Source organism: Primulina huaijiensis, chromosome 11 (genome assembly GCF_012295235.1).
Source record: "Primulina huaijiensis isolate GDHJ02 chromosome 11, ASM1229523v2, whole genome shotgun sequence".
NCBI classification, from domain to species: Eukaryota; Viridiplantae; Streptophyta; class Magnoliopsida; order Lamiales; family Gesneriaceae; genus Primulina; species Primulina huaijiensis.
The window spans coordinates 678,973-704,279 of NC_133316.1; the positions used below are offsets into that span (position 1 = coordinate 678,973).

The following is a 25,307-nucleotide window of genomic DNA, read 5'->3' on the forward strand; positions in this document are numbered from 1 at the left end:
ATGATCCAAATAATAGATCTGTCTCACAAAATACAACTCGTGAGACCGTCTCACAAAAATTTTAACCAAAAATCAATAGGGTTTGTCTTCAAACACCCATACTTAATCAAATAATATATTTAACAAGCGCACACCCACACACATACACATCTATGTATATATATATTTGTACATGTTTATATTTGTGTACTTCTAAATACATAAAAACTTAGAGAAATTTTCAAAAGAATAAGTCTTCAATAAACACGCGTGCGCGCGCGCGCACACACTTATANTCATTATTTCGCCAGCAGGGAAAAAAGATGCCAGCTGACTAATTTCGAACTACCTACAATAAATGCAAGAATTAATGGTTGAAAACCATCCAACTGCCGAAACCCTAACGCATTTACTCCTCCTTTCCCATACAAGTATGTTTTCAAACTATATATCATCTTCCATCCCTCAATCAGTCCACAAGTCGTGACGAGCCCGGGACTTCCATCTTCTTCATCATGGCTAGAGCCGAACAACACATGCTGTCCACGGAAATAGTGAACCGGGGCATCGAGTCATCCGGGCCCGACGCCGGATCCATGACCTTCTCCGTCAGGGTGAGGCGGCGGCTTCCGGAGTTCGTGAACTCGGTGAACCTCAAGTACGTGAAGTTGGGGTACCATTACTTGATCAACCATGGGGTTTACCTGGCCACTATTCCGTTGATGCTGCTGGTGTTCGGGGCGGAGGTGGGCAGCCTTAGCACGGAGGATCTGTGGCGGAGGGTATGGGACAGTACCGTGAAGTATGATCTCGCCGCCGTGCTGGGCTTCGTGGCGCTGTTCGTGTTCACCCTCTGCGTGTACTTCATGACCCGCCCGCGTGCCATATATCTTGTTGATTTCGCTTGCTACAAACCCCATGATGATTTGAAGGTATATATTCATTAATTATTTGTATTTAATATATATTGTTCCATCTTCTTCGACGAGTTCATTAGAAGCTTAATTAAATGCTAATTATTGGGATGAAATGTTTAGATTTTTTGTAATTAAAGTTTGATGTGATAGCATTAATTAGATCAGCCTTAATTTCACAACAAATTAGAGATAGATTTCAACGTGTCTAAGTGATGCCGATTGAATATTATTAATTAAATCTTATTATAATTGAGAAAATTTAAGATAAAAAATTTTTAATTCGATTTATTGAGTATTTATCCATGTATAGATCAAGTAAAAAATGGATTAAAGGGATTGAGGGACGGAATTTGTAATAATCCGTAGCTAGTGATTGTTTCTCTAAATTTTTATCGTGATATTTATGTAATATATATGCATGATTAATTTCTATATTTCAAATTTTTGTCATCAATCAAAATTATGGTTTCCTTATCTTCTTTTCTTATAAAAAAAATCAAATTTTCTAAGGGTTGTGCTACATGTATAAATGGTGTTAAATACTGGGTTATAAAAGTGTATTTGAAATTACAAAATGATCCTAAATGCGTTGTTGAAAGAGTTTTTCTAATAAAGTGTAGGGATAATTTTTAATTTCAAATGTATTTTGTAACTCATTTTGTAACTCTCATTGTAGATGTTGCATTTTTCATTTTCTAATTCTTGATCTGTCAAATTTGAAGGTACTTCAATGTGGTAAAAATCTTTATTTTTTGTATCTACTAATTTTGAAATGTTGATTATTTTTAGATAAAACCTTCTAACAAAATAATTGATTAGCATATGATGTTAATTAGGGTTATCTACTACTTTATCTAGATTTATTTTTAGTCAAATAGCAGTTTGAATGGAGTTTTAAAATTAATCAAATGGAAAAATTAACTTGGTGAAAGTTTAGGTAAAAAAGAAATTTCAAACCAAACCAAAGTAATTATTATTGAAAACAAGTGCCATAGTATTTACATTTACATTCGATTGATAATATATAGAAATATATTATTAAACTTATAATTGATAAACACAAATTTTTCAGGAGAAATTTTATGTGATTTTTGTTCTTTGTATTATTATATTTCAATCTTAGTAATATATCTATCGATTTTTGGTAAATTGAATCATTTTTTTTTTTTCGGAATTGTTGGTTTGATACTATGCACAGCAACGTCACAATAGTGACACATCAGTCGGAAGGACTAAAATTGTCAAAAATACAAATATAACGGATTAAATCTGAAATTTGACGATATAGAATATCAAAATCTTAAAAGGGAAACATACAAGGAAAAAACAATTTTTTAAATTTTTTTTATCATCATTTAAGAAATGTAAGCTTTTAAAATTTAAAGATCTATCTATTGTCTTATATATATATATATATATATGTTAACGTTGAGATGAATGTATGCCTACATGCAGGTGACAAAGGATCAATTCATCGAACTCGCGAGAAGTTCAGGAAAATTTGATGAGGAAAGCCTGGAATTCCAGAAGCGAATCCTTCACTCCTCCGGCATCGGCGATGAGACCTACGTTCCCAAATCCATCGGTTCGCCGGAGAACACCGTCACCATGAAAGAAGGGCGAGCAGAAGCATCCACAGTCATGTTCGGGGCTCTGGATGAGCTTTTCGAGAAGTCTAAAGTCCGACCGAAAGACATCGGCGTCCTTGTCGTGAATTGCAGCATCTTCAACCCCACGCCATCTCTCTCCGCCATGATAATCAACCACTACAAGCTAAGGGGAAACATTCTGAGCTTCAATCTGGGGGGGATGGGCTGCAGCGCCGGGATCATTGCCCTAGATTTGGGGCGCGACATGCTTCTGGCGAATCCTAATAATTATGCTGTGGTGGTGAGTACCGAGATGGTGGCGTACAACTGGTATCCTGGGAAGGATAGATCGATGCTGATCCCTAATTGTTACTCCAGAATGGGTTGCTCCGCCGTGCTCCTCTCCAATCGCAGCCGTGACTATCGCCGTTCCAAGTACCGGCTGGAGCATATAGTTCGCACCCATAAGGGAGCTGACGATCGGAGCTTCGGGTATGTATTTATTCCTTCATTTTTATCGCATACCGAGTTTTTTCTTTTTTTCCTTTTGGGGTGTGTGTGTTGCAATATAATTGAGTGTCCATCGTCTTCATTCTATGTAATGATATATTTGTTACATGCTATTATTACTCTCACTTTAATCATAATTTCGTGCTTATAGTTTGTGATTGATTTTATATACTTATCATCATTCATTCCCGGCCTTCTTGTCAGGAGCATCCGACAAGAAGAAGACAGCGAGAGATTCAGAGGAATAAAAATCAGCAAAGACTTGATCGAAATAGGCGCAGATGCCCTCAAAGCCAACATCACAACGCTCGGTCCTCTCGTCCTCCCATTCTCCGAGCAGCTCCTCTTCTTCTCCACCCTAATCTGGAGAATCCTATCTCGCAACGGTGGAAATTCCAAGCCCACGAAGCCATACATCCCCGACTACAAGCTTGCGTTCGAGCACTTCTGCGTGCACGCAGCGAGCAAGACTGTGCTTAATGAGCTGCAGAGGAACTTGGGACTCAGCGACAAGAATCTCGAGGCGTCTCGTGCCATGCTGCACAGGTTTGGTAACACATCGAGCAGTAGCATTTGGTACGAGCTGGCGTACCTGGAGGCAAAGGGACAAGTGAAGGGTGGCGACCGTGTATGGCAGCTCGCGTTCGGGTCTGGTTTGAAATGTAACAGTGCTGTCTGGAAGTCCCTGAGGGGGATCAAGAAGCCTGGGAGGAACCCGTGGATGGATTGTATCGATAGGTATCCTCAGCCTGGATTGTAGGCTGGTTTGGTCCCTTTCCCTGGTAAGAATTTTTGGCCAATTTCAAGATTCGAGTGGATCAGCGTCTTGGATTGGTTGATATTATTGTTGCATTTGTTTTAGGTTCCAATTATAGGATAGTATTGCCACCGAAATGGGGGGGCATTTGTTCTCTTGTTATTCTCTAATTGCTTGAATTCTCTGTCAAAGTTTGAGGTTTTACTTTCAGAAACCGGTGGCTATAAATTAGTTGAGATTTGGTCTGCATTTTCATGAATTTTGTGTTCGTCTTTACAGGTACATGACGAGCAACGTATTACCAGCAAATTTGAGGTTTTACATATAACATTAGTAGCTACACTCTGGAGCTATGTTTTAAGTTTGTGTTTGGTTGGAATAATAGAAATAAAAAATCATAAATTATAATATGATCGTGAAAGTGATGTGGTAGGATGAAATGGATTGCTAATACAATATTTTAGAAGTGACTAGGTTGGGACACAATATATATGTGATTGAAAGGTGAATTGTCATTATACCTCTGATTATTGCATTTTTATGGTCAAAATTGTACATTATTTCCCTCGATGTAGTTTTCTGGCGAACGAAAGAGGATTATATNATAGACACTAATTATAAACCAATCATCCGAAGATGAATGATATTATTACCCTCATTCTCTAAATGAAGGCAATTACATGTGAACTCTTGATCAAAGTAAGATTGAGATTGAATTTGATTTTGGAAATGATTTGACGAATAGATTTTAAACAACACTTCATCACAATTATTACTACATGATATCAAATGGATTGAGATTTCAAATCCATGATTTGTTTAAGATGAAATAGTTATTCATGATTATAATAATAAGTGATATTTTTTCATTATGATTTACACAAAAGATCCGTCTCACAAAATTGACTTGTTAGAACATATCATGAAGGTTTCACAAAAGATGGCATTCGTTTCACGCAATTTCACTTTCAAAATACAGGGAAACATAAATATTTTGTAGCAAATGCTCAATGAAATAACATTGTTCCCTACATCACAAGCAAAGCACAATTAATTACATTTTTATAACACAAATACTAAAAGGGAATATGAGTGACCATGAAATTTAATGGAAAATGCTAAAGTATGAAACATATACGCAATAAACACAAAAAAAATCAATTAATAAAACTTTAATTTATAAAAACATAAAAATTTTGAGAATTCTTTTCATCACAGTAAAGCCAGACTTCAACTAAAAATACAGGAGAGATCAAGGGATAAAATAATTTCCTCTCCATATGCTATTTTATTTAGTTTGCTTGTTCATTACATACAAGCGAGTCTTATTCAAGGAGAGCACAAATTTTCATCGTCATCACACATTAGTCTCGATATCAAACTAGTTCGGACAGATTTTTTTCAGGCTAACCAGTCGTCATCCATGGCTTCAATTTCCTCAATGTCCATGCTGCATTGTCACAAAGACAGAAATTGCAAAGGCATTCGGATTGTAAGAGATCTTAATTGATAATAAAAGAAAAGGAATCCAAAAATGGCAGGAGATATCAGGTATAAACCAGAAAATTTTGGCAAGATAGTGTTGCACACAGTACTACACAAATTCTCTGGTCATATTAAACAATGAAAAATCGAGGGACAAAATATTTTTTTAGGCATTCCTATAAAACAAGGAATGTTACAGGAAACAATGTAGTCATAATTGGTAAAAAGATTTTGGAATCAAATTGTGCCTGGCCTAAACAGGAATAGGGCTAAGAACCTTTATGACTAGATCAACCACACAGGTTATATGTCTATATCCAACCGATCCAAAATGAAAGTAAATGAAAGATGATTCCAACAAATTTCAGGTGAACATTAAATTATTTCTCAAGATTAATTCTTACCAAGGCAAAGCAGGCTCTTGCAAGTATTCGTCTGAGCAACAATCGTTCAGATCGTGCAAGCAGCTCTCGTTTGCATTTAGCCAGGCAGGATATTCCATAACTTCATCCACTGGCTTAATTTCCTTCAAGAACTTGAGCCACCAAGCAGATGTCACTAAATTCATAGTGTCATTCCATTCCATCTGGTACTGCTCCCCAATCGACCTGATCTCTGCCATCTCCTTGTCATCCAAAGCTGGATGCAAGCCAGAATCACCGAATTCGGTCACCTCAGCCGAAACCACAGAAGGTGGCACCGCCATGCTTGGAATTTCCTCGGTGGCAGGGGAAGAAGATGTTGAAGCGGAAGAAGAGGAGTAAACTGATGAAGATTTGCTTATACCATTACAAGGGGTCTCCAAAATGTTGAAATCTTGAAGATTGAGGTTGAGACCTAGCGTTTGGCTTGGTAGAATAAAATTGAGATTTTCTTGGATAAGTGATGGAGGTGCAATTGTCGAAACAGGCCAAGAATAAAGGGAACACAAGCCTTGTGAGCAATATAAATCGCCTAGATTATTGATCGGAAAATTGCTGGAAGTAGAAGAATTAGAAGCATAAATTCTTGGATTCCTCCTAGACATTAATTTGGCCTCCTGTTCTAAGGAAAGTTGATTAGATAAGGGCCCCAATGGCGGCATTTCAGAATCTGATTCCAACTTCTGCTGCTGTTGCTGTTGTTTTTCATTTGCTTGTTTCATTGCCGCTCTATGAAATTTAAGAGCAGCAACAATTTCTCTTCGGGCTTCAGCCATATTTAGCAGCCTTTCTTGGTAAGGCCGGCTTGTGTGAAGCCTTCTCCTCACTTGCTTTTTATGCTGTTGTGGAGATTTTTCTTGTTTATGATTAGAAAATCCATAACCAATCCCAGTTGAATTTTGGTTGCTGGAAACCAGTTCTCCCTCAACCAGTTCTCCCTCTGAATTCTCAACCACCTTATTATTCAATGAATCTTTGGTTCTTGAAGAGGTTAATTCCTTAACAAGGGTACGAATGTAAGCACCAGACAGATGGGGTTCTTCCAAATTTTCATTATAATCTACTTCCACCACTCCATCTTTTGTTTTCGGAGAAGATTTTCCCCTCATTTTTTGTGCGAAATTTGGTTTTCTAGTAAAGAAGTTTATATGGAAATGAAGGGTTGGAAAGGGGAAAAGGTGGTTCTGAAAATAATTCTATGCACTTTATATGGGGGCCAAAGCACAGAATGCAGAGAAGGTAGAGGTCAAGATGAAAGGAGTGCTCGTGGGTGCTATAAATAGCTGGTGACATGGTCTAGGGTTTTTAAATCTTTTGGAGTTTTCCCTGTTTTGGAAAACTACCAGGATTTTAACTCCCCGTTTTACTGGCAGTAGGTGGAGATTTCACAATTCACTTTGACCTTCTCTTTGGTTTTAAACAAAAGAATATATATACTAATTATAACCATGAATTGCCCCGTGAATATGACGATAAGCAACTCAGACTTCAATGGTTGCTAGAGGGCATTGGTCACATAAATTACTAGCTTACTAGCCCAAGATTAAGATGGGTAAACAGGTACAACCCCAAGCATTTCATCATATTACTAGCTTAAAGGCAACCCCATGAACACAAACAATCTGGTCTCAATCAGGTAATACGTTTTCTTCTTCATCCTTGGATGAATATTAAGCTTGTAACAGGTTTAAATTTTTTTATACACACGCCAGGCAGTTCAATAGATAAGCCAATTTGCATAGGGACGCCTAGTTTTTTCCATTCAAAGCATTTGACAAGCCCTAAACTTGGCTTTATCCTTATCTTAGTTGCTTACATGATCACTACAAACCGACCCCTATATTTTATCTTACTCTGCCCTAATTCTCAGGAGCCTAAACTAAGGTACAAGGAGAAGGGAAATTTGGGCATTTGACAAGGTTTGTTGGACAACAGCCCGGATACCTGGGTTTCCCAAAGAAAAAGTAAACGAGAAAATTTGATAGAATATTATATTATAGTTTATTTTCCATGCTTTCATTTGAAACTTGCTTAGAATGTTTCTTGATCCTTTAAACACTCCAAATGCATGCTTCACGATCAAGCTCCACACCTTATTCGAAGAATTGAGCCTTGACATGACTCTCGGCACAAGCCCTATGCCTTGCCGGACCTTGAATTTAAGCACACGTTTTTATTCTTTTAATACCGCAAATACGAACTAAAACTTATTATCATAGCAACTACAAATGTTACCACATGTATGAAATCGGGTGTCATAGTAATCGGAATTTCCAACTATTACCTTCCCCAATTATTTTTGTTATAAAGTCATCTTCTATATCATTTATCTAATTATGAAAGTGTAAATTGTTGTATGTGTGATCAAAATTTAAAAGAAGACCCCAGAATCATGCATTCTGATCAATTTGATTTCTGGTATACACCATACGCAAAGGGACCAGGCTGTGAAAGTTTCAGCACGAAGTGGTTACAGTAACTGACGGGAGAATTCAATCAGTGTGGATTCTTAAATAGTGCACTTGTTGATATTGGATTGTGATGCATAAATTTCAATTCTCAGGTATGTACTATTAAGTATGTCTTTTATATATGTTTTATGAGTAACTCTCTCATGAGATGGTCTCATGAATTTTTATTCGTAAGACGAGTTGACCCAATCTATCATAATCATGAAAAATAATATTTTTTACATAAAAAATTATACTTTTTCACGATATGAGTTGGATCGGAGACTTGTCTTATGTTTTATAATGCAATGATAAACACAAATATAATATTCCCTGCAGCGTACAGTGTCGCCTTCTACATAAAAAAACAGGGAAATTTATATGTTGTTTCACATTTAAATATTATATAAATGATTTGATTCTCCAACATTGAATATTTTAAAATTGTAACTCCGCAACATTATTATAGTCAGATCAAACTTAGAACTTGGACCTATAATATAGAACAATATAATATATAATATTTAACATTTTATATGATATATATATAATAAAAACACAGCCTGGAAAAAGACACAGACGCTCCATACCTGACTCTCCTCGCTTTAAATTTCAAGCTCCTTTTTCGCTAAACCTCTTTCAGCTCATTGGCTTATGAGAGCCTTGCACACCCTTTTCCAGCAGCAGGCTGTAACGAAATTATGTTCCCACATGATAAAAAGTATTTATATTTACAGAATCAGCGTGGAGATTAACCTTTGTCTAAAAGTTGAGACAGAAATTAATGCTTAACTAATTAAGTTTCAAACCAGTTATCATTTTTTACAAGAACGTGTAGTGTCTCTATTGTGTCTCATTCATCTTCGAGCTATTTAATTCGTGTTCAATAATTTCACTAACAGTGAATTTTAATCTCTCATATTTTCTTGTAGTAAATTACCTTGAGCGAAATAAATTCATATTAGGTGCACAATTAGATTGAACAGAGTATCACTTCAAAGTCGAGACACTAGTTAAACTTTTCATCCTTTAACTCTTCCAGTTCTTCAACTACAGTAGGGGATTTGGAACCAGCACTGGACTCCCTCTCCTCCGCTCTTATCTCATCTTCTCTGCCCCTTGATCTCGCTCCTGCTCACGCTCTAGCTGGGTAGAATGATGAGAATTGACCTTTTTTTGCTATGGCCTTCTAAACGGGATCGGATATAATCCGGGCCAATTCTTCGAGTGACAAGGTGATAGTAGACTGAGGTTCAGTGAGTAAAGGGCCACCTTGACCAGAGAGAGGTGGGTTATCTCCAGGAACCCGAGAATTTTCTTGGTTCGTTCTTTTAGTGGGAGCCATATCTATGCCTTGAACTCAATTTCCCACAGACGGTGCCAATGATATGATCCGAGTGAATAGGGCGAACTGGGTTGGGCAATCCACCGAATCTGATAAGAAGTTGATGAGGGAAAAGTGAGCCGCAAGATATATCCCAAATTGAGAGTATCTCTTTGGAGTACGGCTACAATGATGTCCTGGAAACAGGAAGACAAACACGTGAATGGGCGCCGGAAGGGTGTTCGACGTGGTCACTCCGATGCTTAAGTCGGCAAATGGAAAATGAAGAAAACCAATGTAGCTTTACAGAAAAATAATGTCACTGGTGTATATATGTGTGAATGAATTTAATGCAAAGCAAACATGCTATTTATAGGAAGGAAGGTAATGATGGCTTTGTTTTCAATGCCTACTTACCACTTATAGCCATTTAACATCAAGTTCCTGTCACGTTGATCTGTCCTTTCCATTACGTCAAATCAGTACGATTCTGTCAGGCACACTTATCGAGATAAGATATCACCTGCTCTCGCACTCGAGTGCAGTACTATTACCGAGGCATCCCGGGTAGAGAGCCATAACCCGAGAATTCATCCGAGAGCTCGAGCTTCTGGTTGCCCGGGTAAATAACGTCTCGGGCACCCACCTGCCCGGCTACTTACGAGCGCCTTCTGCAAACTTACCATGATCTGGGCTATCCATTTACTGTCCCGGCTCATCGGGCTCTTCCGGGGGTATCAGCAATATTATGCAATGGTATGAACTTCAAGAATCATGGAGTGATCTATATATTTTTCAAGAGTTGTGGTACCAATTCCTGAAATGTTTCAATTTCTAGACCCATCCCAGAATTTCCTCCTAATTCCTTACAGAAATCTCTTAAACAAATTTATTGGTTCATCCATATTTTACTTTCGGCGATTGCCTCCATCTTTGCTTTATTATGCTAGGCTTTTCAAATATTTATTTTAGAGCAATAGTTTGAATAGCTCGTGAACAAGTTTGAATAGCTCGCGATTTGAACCAAATCGAGCCAAAAATTTTAAAGTATTCGAGCTCATATATATCTAATTCAAGTCGAATTCAAACCTTAAAATTTTCTTAATATTCGAGTCAATTCGATTTGCTTACACCTCTATGCTAGACTTATTATAATTCAACGACTTGATACTAGTGATACACCATCATATATTCATTTTTCTTAGGAAGAATTACATCTACTTCCTTGATGTTTATCATAGTCACAAAAAAAATTCAAGTATTAAAAAATGTTACATTTACTCGTTTAAGATTTGTGAAAAAACAACAAATAAATCCAATAAGTTCTGAAATTACAAAACACTCTCATCAAGTTTGAATTTATCTTATATTTTACACCCTTTAATTTGCATTTATCTTATAATTTTAGAGGGTTAAAGGTAAGAAATATACAAACCTGAACAGGGGGGTATGTAATGTTAGAATTTACTGGATTTATTTGATACTTTTTTCAAGTAATATTTAAATATAGTTGAGTTTTTTTCTAATATGACAAATCTCTGGATAGATATATATAATTAACTTTTTTTAAAGATTATATGGGGCGTGGAAATTTCTTTAACCTATGATTAACCTAAATTTCTTCCATACTAGATTAATTTATACCACTGCACCACGAGTGAGATTGACATCATCACATCATGTTATATTTTGGCAAAATTTAACATTGTTAATCATTTGCAGATAGCATAACCATCGTATGGATTAAAAAAAGGAAATTCATTGGAGAGGCTATGGCTTCTGACTCCGGTAATATGATTTGTCCAATCAACTGGACAAATAGCTACAGTATTGCTCAGAAGCAGAGTTCCACAGTGATTCAATCCAAAAACCAAATTCTTATCACACAAATTTTTCATAATAATTTACTATTTCAGCCCTTGAGTATGTATTACTTTGAATTGACACTCACAAATGTTAGTTAAAAGTGTCAAAATAGTTACAAATTCAAGTAATGAGGTAAGTGTACCTATTAACTAGTTCAACCATTAGTTTGGATTTTAAAAGAAACTACTATTATAAAATGGAATTTACATCTTAAAGCTCTGAACATATACTTGCTTGCATGTATATAATCAATCAATCATGAAATTCAATCCTTTTTCCCACAAAAATGAATCACATTATATTGCTACAACATGCTTGAAATCAAGGGGACAATTAAGAGAGATTACTCCAAATTTGCTAATTTAGGGAACATTTCATCTCATATTTCATGTACTTTGTTAAAAATTGTTTAAAACACCCGTGAAGATAATTTTAAAGACACGAATTCATTACACAAAAAGAAGATAAAATAATATTTTTAAACCAAAATCCAATTTCCCCAATTCACAAATTTGAGGCATGTGGTGTAAACAGTTGGACTAGTGGTACATTAAATATCAAGAATCAACACCGGAAAACATATCAAGATACAGACATGAAATGTTGAAATTGCTGAATAAAAAAAATCGAACCAAACATAAAAAAGAGAGCAAAATTAGTAAAACACTGGGGCTGAAATCATGAACAAAAGATGTTAATACTAAATTAATAGTAGAAATGGATAGGAAACAGGCCTGGTTGCTTTCTGGATAACATCCAAACACAGCGTCATCCTGATGCGGCGGCAACTTCCACCAATCCCCTTCGCCCGCCCGCAGATGTCTCAGATTGCCTCGCCAAATCGCATTTTTCCATTAAATTTTACGCAGCGCACGATATATATTAAAAAAAATCGGCCACGGGTATTCGATTTCATACCAGTAGCGTCGAGAAAGCGAATTTATTGTGTGATTAAAAGAAAAAATATTTATTCAGATTCGCAAACGTGGGGGTGATTTTTTGAGATAATAAGTTGAGAAAGCTACCATCAGCTAGCTTCGCTCTCGACCTAAATATCTTACTTTTTATTTTATTATTTTATTATCTTTATATATATATATATATATATATATATATATATATATATATATATATATATTAACATCGAAAAATATCGATATAACATTAAAAAAATTACTAAATTAGTCGATGTCATATCAACAATTTGATCAAAATAACTAAACATTAAAACTAATGTACCAAAATCAAAATTTGAAACTTAATAAACTGAAACTCAACATTGGATAAATTATTTTCCCATTAAATATTAAATCTTGACAAACAAATATATTAAGTTTTAATATTAAATATATTTTTCATGAAATTGTAATTTTAGTATTGCATATTTGATTATTTACAATTTTTGTCATTTATATTTCAAATTTTAATCTTACTCATATTTTTTTTTTTTTAGAATTTTAGCTCTTTTTCCGACAAGAAGTTGGGCTCATGTCGATATACTAATCATGTGAATAATGTTACATCACCACTATCACAAAACGAAATGATACCGGAATAAGACATCAATTTTGATCATGTAGATGATCAAAATTTTAAAAATACAATATATAAAATAAAAATTATAATTTTCCCTTTTATGAAAGCATTTATGTTGCATCAAATTTTATATTTGAGTTAGTGTTTAATTTTTTATGATAAAATAATAGTGCCACGGTAAGGATAGTTTGAAAATTTTGTTTACTCTATAAAATAACAATATATATTGTATATGTTGAAAATAAGAGTTGTAAATATTGAAAATTAGTGTGTGATAATGTATGTAATGATGTATTTATTTTTAGATTATTTCCAAAAAAATTCTATAAATAAGTCTCACAATTTGTGGAAAAAAACACAACTGAGTGGAGAAAATTTTATAAAGTGTGTAATTTAACATATTTTATGAGTTTGAGATTTTTACTTTTTACCGTAAATTTTTATTATTAACACGTTATCAGTACGATACTCGAAGGTTCTCCATATTTTTCCAAGCTCCAAAACACAAGAAAAAGGTAACTATATTCAAAAGTAAGAATATTTATTTTACTATTTATTTATTTTTATTGTGTATATATTTAATATATAATATTGTGTTATTATATAAAAAGAGTATATGACACCACATTATAATAACGTGATGTGATTATACTATTACAATGTTTATATATTTTTACCGTGTTATTGTTTATTTATTGTATATATATATTTGAATAATATCACGATATTATATAAAAGGAGTCTATGACACCTTATTATAATAACGTGATGTGATTATTTCACTGTTTATTTTTACTATGTTACATAATAATTATATATATATATATATATATATATATATATATATACAAGAGTGATTCAATCTGTTCTTGAGTTTGTACAGCTGGTAATTGGAACTCATTTNTAAATAATCATTTAAATATGATTAATATTATATACATCATATTATTACCTTAAAATTATGCATATACATACATTTATTTTTTAAGATTTTGTATTTGTATAAACGACCATAAACGGCTAGTTTTTGTCCTATAAATATGATTTCACAAACGCATTCAATCACTCAAAACTTGCTCTTCCTCCCTAAAAATTTATTATCAATTTTTAGAAGAAGAAGATGGTTCTTTCAAGATTATTTTGTATAATTATTTCGGTTATTATACTCACTAGTCTTGTATTTATCGGATAATATATGTCTCGTGTTTTTTTATTTTTAAGAATGCTTGTACTTATAATTTATCTGTTAATTTGTATTGACATATTAATAGATTTAGAATTTAATTAATAAAATGCATTGTTATTTTTCTATTACCACCATGTCAAATTTGACAAAGTTCGAATTTGTTGCGCTTGATATTGCGGAAAAAAATTATATGTCATTGACTCTCGATGTAGAAATGCATCTTGAGTCATTGGGACTAAATGAGACCACTAAAGAAAATGGTACCTCATCATCACAAGAAAAAGCTAAAACTATGATACTTTTGCGTCGACATCTTGATGAATGATTAAAATGTGAATATCTCATTAAAAAAAATCTCATGGCTTTAAGGAAATGATTAAAGGAAAGATTTGAACATATAAGGGAAGTTATACTTCCAACCGCCCGTGATGAATAGAATACATTAAGATTCCAAGATTTTAGAAAATCCAGTGATTAAAACTCGGCAATGTATCGAATAATCTTGCAATTAAATTTTGTGGACATGAGGTTACGGAATCGGAAATAGTTGAAAAAACTATTTTCACTTTTCACGCATTAAATATAATTCTACAACAATAATATAAAGTGCGTGGATTTGCGAGATATTCTGAACTTATCGAATGTCTTCTTGTGGCGGAAAAGAACAACGAGCTGTTAAAGAGAAATCATCAGTCCCGACCCACTGGATCAACCGCATTTCCAAAAGTAAATGTTGTAAGTAGAAATGAATTTAAACCTGAAAATCAAAATCAAAGTCAAAGACAAGGTTTTGGTCGAGGTCGTGGTCATGGAAGTGGTCGTGGTCGCGACCGTGATTTTGAAAACAATCAAGATAGTTATTTCTATAACTTATCTCAAAAGGACGTCACGAACCTCTCACTAAAAAGACATCATAAAAATATGAGTGTTAATGAAAATCACTCAAAACGATTTAAAAGTTCTTGTTTGAGATGCGGCACTCCAGGACATTGGTCTCGTATTTGTCGAACCCCCGAGCACCTTTGTAATCTCTATAAAGAACCAATAAAGGGAAAAGAAAAAGAGACCAACTTCACTGAACACAGTGACCGTTTGAGTGATTTAACTCATTTTGATGCTGCTGATTTTCTGAATGATTTTTCTGAAAATGATCAATATATTAGTGGAATATAAATATTAAATATTTTATTTTTCATGTACTCATATGATTATATTTTATTGTATAATTATGATATTTGTTATAATCAATAGACTGGTGGAATAGATAGGTAAAATATTTATTTTTCATGTACTTATATGATAATGTTTTATTATATAATTATGATATGCGTTATATTACATATGTATTGTCAGTAATTTTTTTCGTTGCATTTTTTTTTGAAGTTCAAATATGGAAAATGTTATAAACAAACCTAAACAATGAAATAATCTCATGGAAGTTTGCATACCTGATAGTTATACAAAGCACACTATTCTCCTAGATTAAAGATATTTCTTGGAACTAAAACCAACAAAAACAATGGTGAATACAATATCAGGTTCTGTAGACTTCATTTAAGGTTGTGGTAAAGCACATTTTTTTGTTACCAAATGGTACAAATTTTCTGATAAATGATGCTTTGTATTCAACACAATCGAAAAGAAATTTATTGAGTTTTAAGGACATATATTCACATGGGTATGATACCCAAGCAATAAATGAAAGAAAATGAGAAATATATATGTCTTAACACATTTAAATTAGGAAATAAATATGTAGTTGAAAAATTATCAATGCTCCCACTGGATTGCATTATACACATATAAAGTTAATTGAATCAAACATGGTAGTTGATAATTCTTCAATATTAATTAATTGACATGATCGATTAGGACATCTTAGTTCAACAATTATGCGAAGAATTATAGAAAATACACATGGTCATCCGTTGAAAGACCAGAAGATCTTTCAAAATAATAAGTTTCAATGTAAAGTATGTTCTCTTGAAAAACTTATTATAAGACCATCACCAGCTGAAATCCAAACTGAATCACCCATGTTTCTTGAACGTATTCATGGTGATATTTGTGGGTCAATTCATCTACCATGTGTACCATTTAGATATTGTATGGCATTGATTGATATCTGATCGATGTCTCTAGCAGATGGTCGCATGTATGTTTATTATCAGTTCGGAATGTGACATTTGCAAGATTACTTGCTCAAATAATAAAATTACGGAATCAATTTCTCGATTATACAATCAAGAAAATTAGACTTGATAATACTGATGAATTCACTTCCCAAATTTTTAATGATTATTGTATGTCAATGAGAATCACTGTTGAGCATCATGTTGCTCATGTACATACAAAAAATAGATTAGTTGAATCATTGATTAAACGTCTACAACTGATTGCTAGACCAATGATTATGAAAACAAAACTCCCTGTATCTATATGGGACATGTAATTTTCCATATTGCTGCATTAATTCGCATAAGATCAAGTGCATATCATAAATACTCCTCATTGCAGCTTGCCTTTGGTAAAGAACCAGATATTTCTCATCTGAGAATTTTTGGATGTATGGTATATATGCCGATGGTACCGCCTCAACGAACAAAAATGGGATCTCAAAGAAAGATCGGAATTATATCGGTTATAATAGCTCATCGATCATTCGATATCTTGAGCCTCAGACAGGCGACGTGTTTACAACACGTTTTGCTGATTGTCATTTTAATGAGGAAATATTCTAATGTTAGGGGAGAAAAGAAACATATCAAAAAAGAAATTACATGGTATACATCATCATTGTTACATCTGGATTCAAGAACTAAACAATGTAAAAAAGATGTACAACAAATTGTGCACTTGCAAAGAATAACAAATCAAATACCAGATACATTTGTAGACACAAAATGGGTAACTAAATCATATATACATGCTGTAAATGCCTCTGCTCAAATTGAAATTCCAAATAAACAAATTGAAGACACTCATGATGTCGTAAAACGATTGAAACGTGGAAGGTCAATCAGTTCCAAGGATAAAAATCTTCGAAAAAAAAAATCATAGAGAAACACGAAGATCACAAAATAGAGAATGATATTCCGGTAGAAATACATGATGATGAAAATGTTCTGTTAGAACCACAAACTGATGAGAATCGTGAAATCTCTATCAATTATATTAATACTGGAAAAATATGGAACCGAAAAGATATAAAAGAAATTGATGATATATTTTCTTACAATGTGGTATTTGACATCATAAATGACAATGAAGATCATGAACCAAAATATTTTGGTAAATGTAAAAATCAATAGGACTAGATAAAAATGGAAATACGTCATCCAAGTTGAATTAGATTCGCTAAATAAACGTAACATTTTTGGACCTATAGCCCTTACACATGAATGTGTAAAACCTGTTGGGTACAAATGAGTTTTTATTCGAAAGCGAAATGAGAAAAGTGAAATAATAAGATATAAAGCTCGACTTGTTGAACAATGTTTTTCTCAAAGGTCTGGAATTGATTATGAAGAAATGTATTCTCCTATTATGGATGTAATTAAGTTTCGGTATTTGATTAGTTTGACGGTATTTGAAAATTTAGAAATGTGTCTTATGGATGTTGTCACAGCTTACTTATACGGATCACTCGATAATAATATATATATGAAAATTCCTGAATGATTTAAAATACCTGAAGCACAAAGTTCAAAACTCGAAGAATGTTATTATGTGAAATTGCAAAGATCATTATATGGGTTAAAGCAATACAACTGAATGTGGTATCTAAGTGAACACTTAATGAAAAAAGGATATGTTAACAATTCAATATTCCCTTACATTTTTATTAAGAAAAAAAACATCCGAATGCGTAATTATTGTTGTATATGTTGATGATTTAAACATCATTGGAACGAAATAAGAAAATTCAAAAAGTTGTGTCGTATTTGAAGGAAGAATTTGAAATGAAGGACCTTGGAAAAACAAAGTATTGTCTGTGTTTGCAAATTGAACAAAAAGAATATAGAATATTTGTTCACTAGTCAAATTATACTAATATGGATAAATCAAATCTTTTAATTATTCCAATAGTTGTTAGATCATTAAACATAGAATATGATTCATTCCGTCTATGTGAAGATGATGAAATTATTCTTGTTCCAAAAGTACCATATCTAAGTGCTATTGGTGCCCTTATGTATCTTGCAAATTGTACAAGACTTGATATATCTTTTGCTGTAAATTTATTGACAAGATTTAGCTCATATCCAATAAAGAGACACTAGAAAGGAATTAAACATATATTCTGTTATCTACGAGAAACGACAGACTTGGAAGTTTTGTATTCAAAAGATACCAATCAAAGTATAATTGTTTATGCTAATGATGGGTACTTATCTGATCCACACAAGGCACGTTCCCATACCGGATATGTATTTACTCGTGGAGACATTGCAATTTTTTGACGTTCACAGAAACAATCACTCGTAACAACTTCATCAAATCACGCAGAGATTATTGCACTACATGAAACAAGTCGTGAATGTGTGTGGCAAAAATTAATGAGCGAACATATCCAAATCTCATGCGGATTATCATTCGACAAGAAGCCTGTGACATTATATGAAGATAGTGCTACATGTATTACTCAAATGAAAGAATGATACATAAAAGCGATAGAACTAAACATATTTCCCCTGAGTTCTTCGCATTCACCCAAGAGCCTGAGAAGAATAAAGATATTGATATTCGTTATATTCAATCAAGTGAAAACTCATCAGATCTCTTCACAAAGACACTTCCTACGACAATATTCAGAAATCATATATATAACATTGGGAAGCGCAATCTACAATATTTTTGAATAATCGTTCGTGTTAACATAAGGGGAGTTTACGTGACTGCACTCTTTTTCTCTTACTATGGTTTTTATCCCAATGAGTTTTTCCTAGTAAGGTTTTTAACGAGACAGTATAAAAAAACACGTAATAAAGACAATCATTGTATCATGATCATCATCACAAGAAAGAGTGTTGAAAATAAGTTGTAAATACTGAAAATTAGTATGTGATGATGTATTTATTTTTGGATTATTTCCAAATAAATTCTATAAATAGATCTCTCAATTTGTGAAGAAAAACACAACTGAGTGGAGAAAATTTTATAAAGTGTGTAGTTTAATATATTTTGTGAGTTTGAGATTTTTACTTTTTACCGTAAATTTTTATTTTTAAAAGTATGTACGTAAAACTTCAACTCATGATTATTTTAGTTTGGTGTATTATAATTGAGTTTTGAACTTAATACTTCTCAAATATAAGATTTTAGTGTTAAATGGATATTAATTTTTTCCATTGTTAACGTTTACCGAGGGAAATTTTCTATTCATAAAAATTTGTGAGGGGCGTATAACTAACTTGCACATAAAAATTATCGGTTATACTATTTTTAAAATATTTGAACACCTATATTACAATTGTTTATCATGTATTTATTTTAGGGAAAAAAAATTTGGTCCACTAACTCCAATTTTGAATTTTGGTTTACTTAATTTTCTAAGTTTGATTTTGGTTCACTAACTTTTAAATTTTGGCTATGTTAGTTCAAATACTGACGTGACATTAGACAATTCAACAATTTTCGATTTCACGTCACCATTTTTTGATGTTACATCATCATTTTTTGGTATTACGTCAGCATTCCATGCGAAATAGGGCTAAAAGCAAAGAAAATTCAAAATTATTGCACTCAAATCACTTTGAAAAGCTTAGTTGACTAAAACTCAAAATACGAAGATTTAGATTAATTTTCATTTATTTTAATGGTATAATTGATGATACAATCTATTCATTGATTAAGTTAGTCTTTTTTTGTGTGATGATTCTTAAGGTTATAGAAAAATGATATTATTTTGTATTATTGAATGATGAGGATATTAAATTTTTCTTTGAATAAAGTGGAATATATTTTACAAATTTTTTTCTAACGGATATATTAACGTAGTGGGGATACATTATTGAAACAAATACAGTTTGATTTCCAGTCAGTCAAAAAGTTTAAGTAAAGTTGTTGCATTAAGACCGAATGATGTAAATAATTTTTACTTTTCGAAATTTTTTTGGTCTCATGAGAAAGAGTAGGTCTCTTGTGAGACGGTCTCACAAATCTTTATCTGTGAGACGAGTTAACCTTACCGATATTCACAGTAAAAAGTAATATTTTTTCATGGATGACTCAAATTCTGTCTCACAAAATACGACCCGTGTGACCGTCTCACACAAATTTTTGTCCAAAACTAAATTTGTGAATTTTCGAATCAAATTTGGAAGTATTTATGCTATAGTTTTAGGGAAAATAGATAAAATATCCTCTAATTTTGCTTATTTTGTATATTAGTCTTGTAAATATTTTAGGTTTTGATCATGTAAATTAGATTTTGTTTTGGATTTGGTTATATTTTTATAGAGTGCTGACGTAGAGATAAATAAATATCTATGAACTACAATAACAATACATCCTTCTATCAATATGTTGTGTTTTGGTTAGGACAGAAATTAGCTTGATCATATTATACATCTATCATGAGTAGATGACGCATGAACGACAATTCACACAAAAATGATTTGTTTCATACATCTTTTTCTATTTCCAATCACGAGTCGATCGTTGATGTACTTCGACGGAAGATCCGAACAATGTTGTAAGCTGTTTTGTATCTTAAACATGCTTGTAAGTAGTTCGCTTTCAAGTATGAAATAGTTTGTTTGGCCAAAGCTCGACATCTGAGAAATTATCATTAATATATTTCTTAGGATCACAAAATCTATATTTTTAAGTTTGAGACACATAGAATAATCATAAAAATATTTTATTTTCATTTAACAAAAAATATTAGTAAATTTGTGTATTATCTTATCACTAATAACATTTTTTTTTAATCTTTATCCAAATTTTAGAATTTTTAAATGATAATCTTTCTTAATATAAAAATTATTATAAGAAAGCATTAAATTTAAAATTAAAAAAGCAACACGAAAAATTATGATTGCGAAAGGTCGCCAGTTCTTTCGCCAGTTTTACTTATAAATCTAAAATTTTAATTTAATTTGAAAATCAAATCATTTTTTTTTATGTAAATAACTCATTTACAGTGAGAAGTATTAATTAAAGGCTAGTGGGTGAGACTATGGGGAGAAGTGGTCCTTTTATTTAATTGCTTGCTGTAAATGAATTTCTAATAGCTTTGCAAGTATATAGATTTCACAAAAATTCATGTGAGATAGTCTCATGGATCAATTTTGTGAAGGAGATATTTTATATATGTCACCCACGAAAAAGTTTTACTTTTTATGTCAAATATATTAATTTTTATTGTAAATATGGACATGATTGATCCGTCTCACGAATAAAGATCCGTGAGTACGTCTTGTGAAAGACTTACTCTCTAGATTTTGACCCGACTTATTTTACATTCAGGGTTTCCCCGTGGGAGCTGGTGTAATAAATGAAATAAAGGATCCTAGATATTAACTGACAATTAATGCATATAATTTAATTAAATTTTAAATATATCTGTTATCCCCTGTCCAAATATTGGGTCGGTCCTAGTTTATCATAATTTAGAAGTAGATGAGAAAATTTAAATTTGATTTGTCGAATATTTGTTGTTTTATAAAAAATTATTACAATTGATACCTATGCAATTCAATCTTTTAAACTATACATCGGCTCAAACGTTACGTATCAAAATTATTATACACCAACACTAGAGTAATTTGATTGGGTAATTTAGATTATGTTTGGATGAGTTAATTTAAATTCTTTCATAGAATTTAAATAAGAAAAAATAATATTGAACCACCTTAAAAACTTCGGTTCTTTGTGAAGAAAGGAAGACGGTTTTTTTTATTTATTTTTTTATAAAAAATATTTTTATTTATTTATTGTTAAAAAAAGATGTAATTGACAAAAAAAATAAAATAAAATAATGTTGGGACCATGACCATCTGCAAAAGCCACGATTAGATGTGACGGATCATGTATCAACGGTTACGGTGCCAGTGGAAGGGTGTAATTTTTAAAGTAAGAATTCAATGATTTTTTAAGACTTCGTTATTTTATTTAAATTGAAAAAATATTTCTTCAAATTAACATTGCCCGAATTGTTAAAAGAAAACGTATTATGAAATGCTACAAAAGGATTGTTGGATCATCACATCCGTTTTTTCCATTCACTTTTCTTACATTTTATGTTGGATCAATTAAATTTTGATAATTTAACAAACTGAGTTAAAATGAACCGAGGTGAGGTGAACATGAGCTTAACTGGAAGTTTTGTAAGGCAAATCGTTTGAAGTTTAATTGATATCTAAGACTACGAACTGACAGTTACAGACCAATTTGATTAAAAGATAATTGAACTAAACTGAAGATACATTATATGAAGAATGAGTTAGACCACTCAGAGTTATAAAGATGAATTATTGGATAAAATCTTCTGTGGAAATAGTCTCTGGATTGTAGAAATCCGCGAGCACTACCTACATTGTACGATTTGTCGGAAGGGACAATGCCGTGAAAAAACGAGATTAACGGCTAGCATATTTGGAAATGATATAATATTTGATTTTACTCATCATTATATCATAGTCTATAAATAAAGGAACTTTTAAATCAGTTAACCTCTCCGAATTTACAAATAAGGTCAAATATTCAAGATTTCAATAGCCCAACTGCTTTCAAGACTTCTTAACACACACTTAAATATTAAGGATTAATTTGTGCTTAAAATATTTCATTACGAAATACTTGTAAACCAACCGTTTGTGTACTGCTCAGTGTTATTTATTTAAGTAAACTAAACTAGAAGTTTCAGTTAGATAGTGATGAAGTATGACTGGATTGATTGTTCTTCTAGTCAACATCATTCTCACAAAGAAGAAGAGGTGACCGTAAGAACTGTTCAAATCTCTAAACATCTTTGTGTTATTTACATTTCAATTAGCATACTCTTGATAATCCAACTGTTTTTCTTGCTTAGTCATTTTTTAGTGTTCAATCTGTCAATCTAGCTTCATTCTGCACATAACTTATCTACTTAGTCAACTGACATTGATTTGACGATAATTATATAATTCAAACTAGTATGACTCTTTATTCAACATTCTTCTTCTAACCAATCACTCGATCATAACATTTTATGTATTCGACAAGTGTTTCTTGTGTAAAATAAAAAAAATGTTACGAAAGATAAATGTCAAATACGTAACGCTACCTCACTGATTAACTCCTTCTTCTAAAGTCACTTCACTTTTTACATAAAAAATATATGTTGTAATCGTTAATTTACACATACAACACATATCTTTTCACATGTATATAAAATATGTAAGGATCAAAATCTAATAAAACATATTTCATCCCAAATGAATTCACTCACATCGTTGGTTTTAATAATAATAATAATAATAATAATAATAATAATAATAATAAATATGCGTAAATTGTGAGGTCACTTTCCGGTTTTAGTGGGGGTGAGTGAGTGAGGCCATCGGGACCATCTCATGGTTTAGTTTGCCCCCACCTATTCTATTCATGCACCCACCGCCCCCCTTCTATTATCATGATATATTCCAACCGTTACCATTTAAAGACGTAGAAGACGAGACCGGGCTTGTAGCCCAATGGTCTTACTCCTATCGGAATAGTCGATTTCCTCAGGTTCGATACCCCCTCCACACGTGAGTTGTAATAAAAAAAAAGACGTAGAAGACAATTTTTTATATAAAAAAATTATCATTTTATTTAAAAAATGAATCACTAAACCATCAATCAAAACGTCACATTTGAGATTTTTAAGATTTAAAATATTAGAGTTACATTATTGAGAGCTATAACTTTTGATATATAAACAAACATGTTTCTTAGGATATTCATTCATTTAAAATTCCATAGATATTGGTTTATATAAATATGCCAAATACAGGAAAATTAAAAGTTTTGAAAATGGAACAAAAGATTTTTCGATTTAGTTAATTGGGCCAACTTAATAGATGAAATCAGACTGGACCAAATAGAAGCCCAACTCTTGATCCAGCCCAAATCTTACAAATGGCTGTGATAGGATCTAGAATTGGGCTTCCAGTCAATTATGTACTCTAATTGAATCCACACACATTCAGCCCAAGTGTAACAAATTCAAAACATGTATTTGTAAAGTGGTATACCGTACCGTACCGAAAAATATATCGAAATTTTGGTATATATAATTAGCATACCGATTATACTGAAATTGTACGATATACCGAGATTTCGGTATGGTATCGGTATATACCGTTTTATGCCTAAAAAACCTTACATTTTTAAAATTTATTGTTTTAAAATATTATATATTTGAAAATTTTTATATATTTTTTCGGTATTACGGTATATATATCGAAATTTTCAAATTGCATATCGCTACCGTACCGAAAAATTCAGTATTGTTATCGTACCGTACCAAAATCATCGTCATACCGAAAATTCGATATTTGTTTAGTACGATAATCTCGGTATACCGAAAATTTGATATTTTTTTTCACCCTATGTATTTGCCAATTAAAATTTTATGTATAATTTTTCCAAAATGTCAAATTATATTTTTCAAATTGATTTTGTCATTCCGTGGTTAAAATTTTGGATCACATCTACATATATCTTAGTGGATTGAAAAAGATATTAAACTTTATCATATATTTCAGACACAAAACTCATATTTTAGAGAAACTATTATTTCATTCGTACGATACACGAAATGTTATTTTATGTAAATAATAAATAAAATTAGTAAGTATTAGTATTTTAATAATTATTTAAAATTATTGATAATATATAATGATTATATTTAAATTTTAAATATTATTTAAAAAAAGTATTACATAAAAACTTTTATACCATTTGAGATAATATTGAAATGAAGATTACAATATTCAATTGTTAAATCGAATTTTTTTTATCTTGAGTTAGTGGAACTGTTGCTAATAAAAAATATAAAATATTTAAAAGATCATATATAATTTTGTTTATCGAAATTTTAAACATTAAATAAATATAATTCAAAAATTCAAATTTTTTGTTGTTTATTAGATGAATAAATTTTGATTAAAAATTATAGTTATTTTTTTAGGACATGTTAAAGATATTTATATTAAAATTTTGATTAAGATACATTATAATAATAATAAAAATAATAATAATAGAAATTTATACAAAATTTCACGTCAAAACTCTTTTAAAAATCTAGAAAACGTA

General features: G+C 31.9%; 2 protein-coding genes across 5 annotated transcripts; one reads left to right on the forward strand and one right to left on the reverse strand.

Moving 5' to 3' along the window:
* Nucleotides 1-434: 434 nt before the first annotated feature.
* On the forward strand, nucleotides 435-4,270 carry LOC140987814 (3-ketoacyl-CoA synthase 10-like). Its single transcript, XM_073456484.1, has 4 exons — nucleotides 435-911; nucleotides 2,352-2,977; nucleotides 3,200-3,777; nucleotides 4,032-4,270. The coding sequence occupies exons 1-3, from the start codon at nucleotides 495-497 to the stop codon at nucleotides 3,753-3,755; spliced, it is 1,599 nt and encodes a 532-aa protein (XP_073312585.1). The 5' UTR covers nucleotides 435-494; the 3' UTR covers nucleotides 3,756-3,777; nucleotides 4,032-4,270.
* Nucleotides 4,271-4,909: 639 nt separating this feature from the next.
* LOC140988164 (uncharacterized) lies at nucleotides 4,910-12,328 on the reverse strand. 4 transcript variants are annotated; one of them, XM_073457131.1, is made up of 4 exons: nucleotides 9,851-12,328; nucleotides 9,050-9,630; nucleotides 5,642-8,797; nucleotides 4,910-5,202 (listed from the first exon to the last, which is right to left on the reverse strand). In XM_073457131.1, exons 3-4 carry the CDS (start codon nucleotides 6,766-6,768, stop codon nucleotides 5,154-5,156), a joined length of 1,176 nt encoding a protein of 391 aa, XP_073313232.1. In that variant the 5' UTR covers nucleotides 6,769-8,797; nucleotides 9,050-9,630; nucleotides 9,851-12,328; the 3' UTR covers nucleotides 4,910-5,153. The 4 variants fall into 4 exon arrangements, with proteins under 4 accessions (XP_073313232.1, XP_073313233.1, XP_073313234.1 ...); XM_073457132.1 differs by having other exon boundaries at nucleotides 5,642-7,811; nucleotides 8,700-9,630; XM_073457133.1 differs by lacking the exon at nucleotides 9,050-9,630 and having other exon boundaries at nucleotides 12,034-12,328.
* Nucleotides 12,329-25,307: the final 12,979 nt, after the last annotated feature.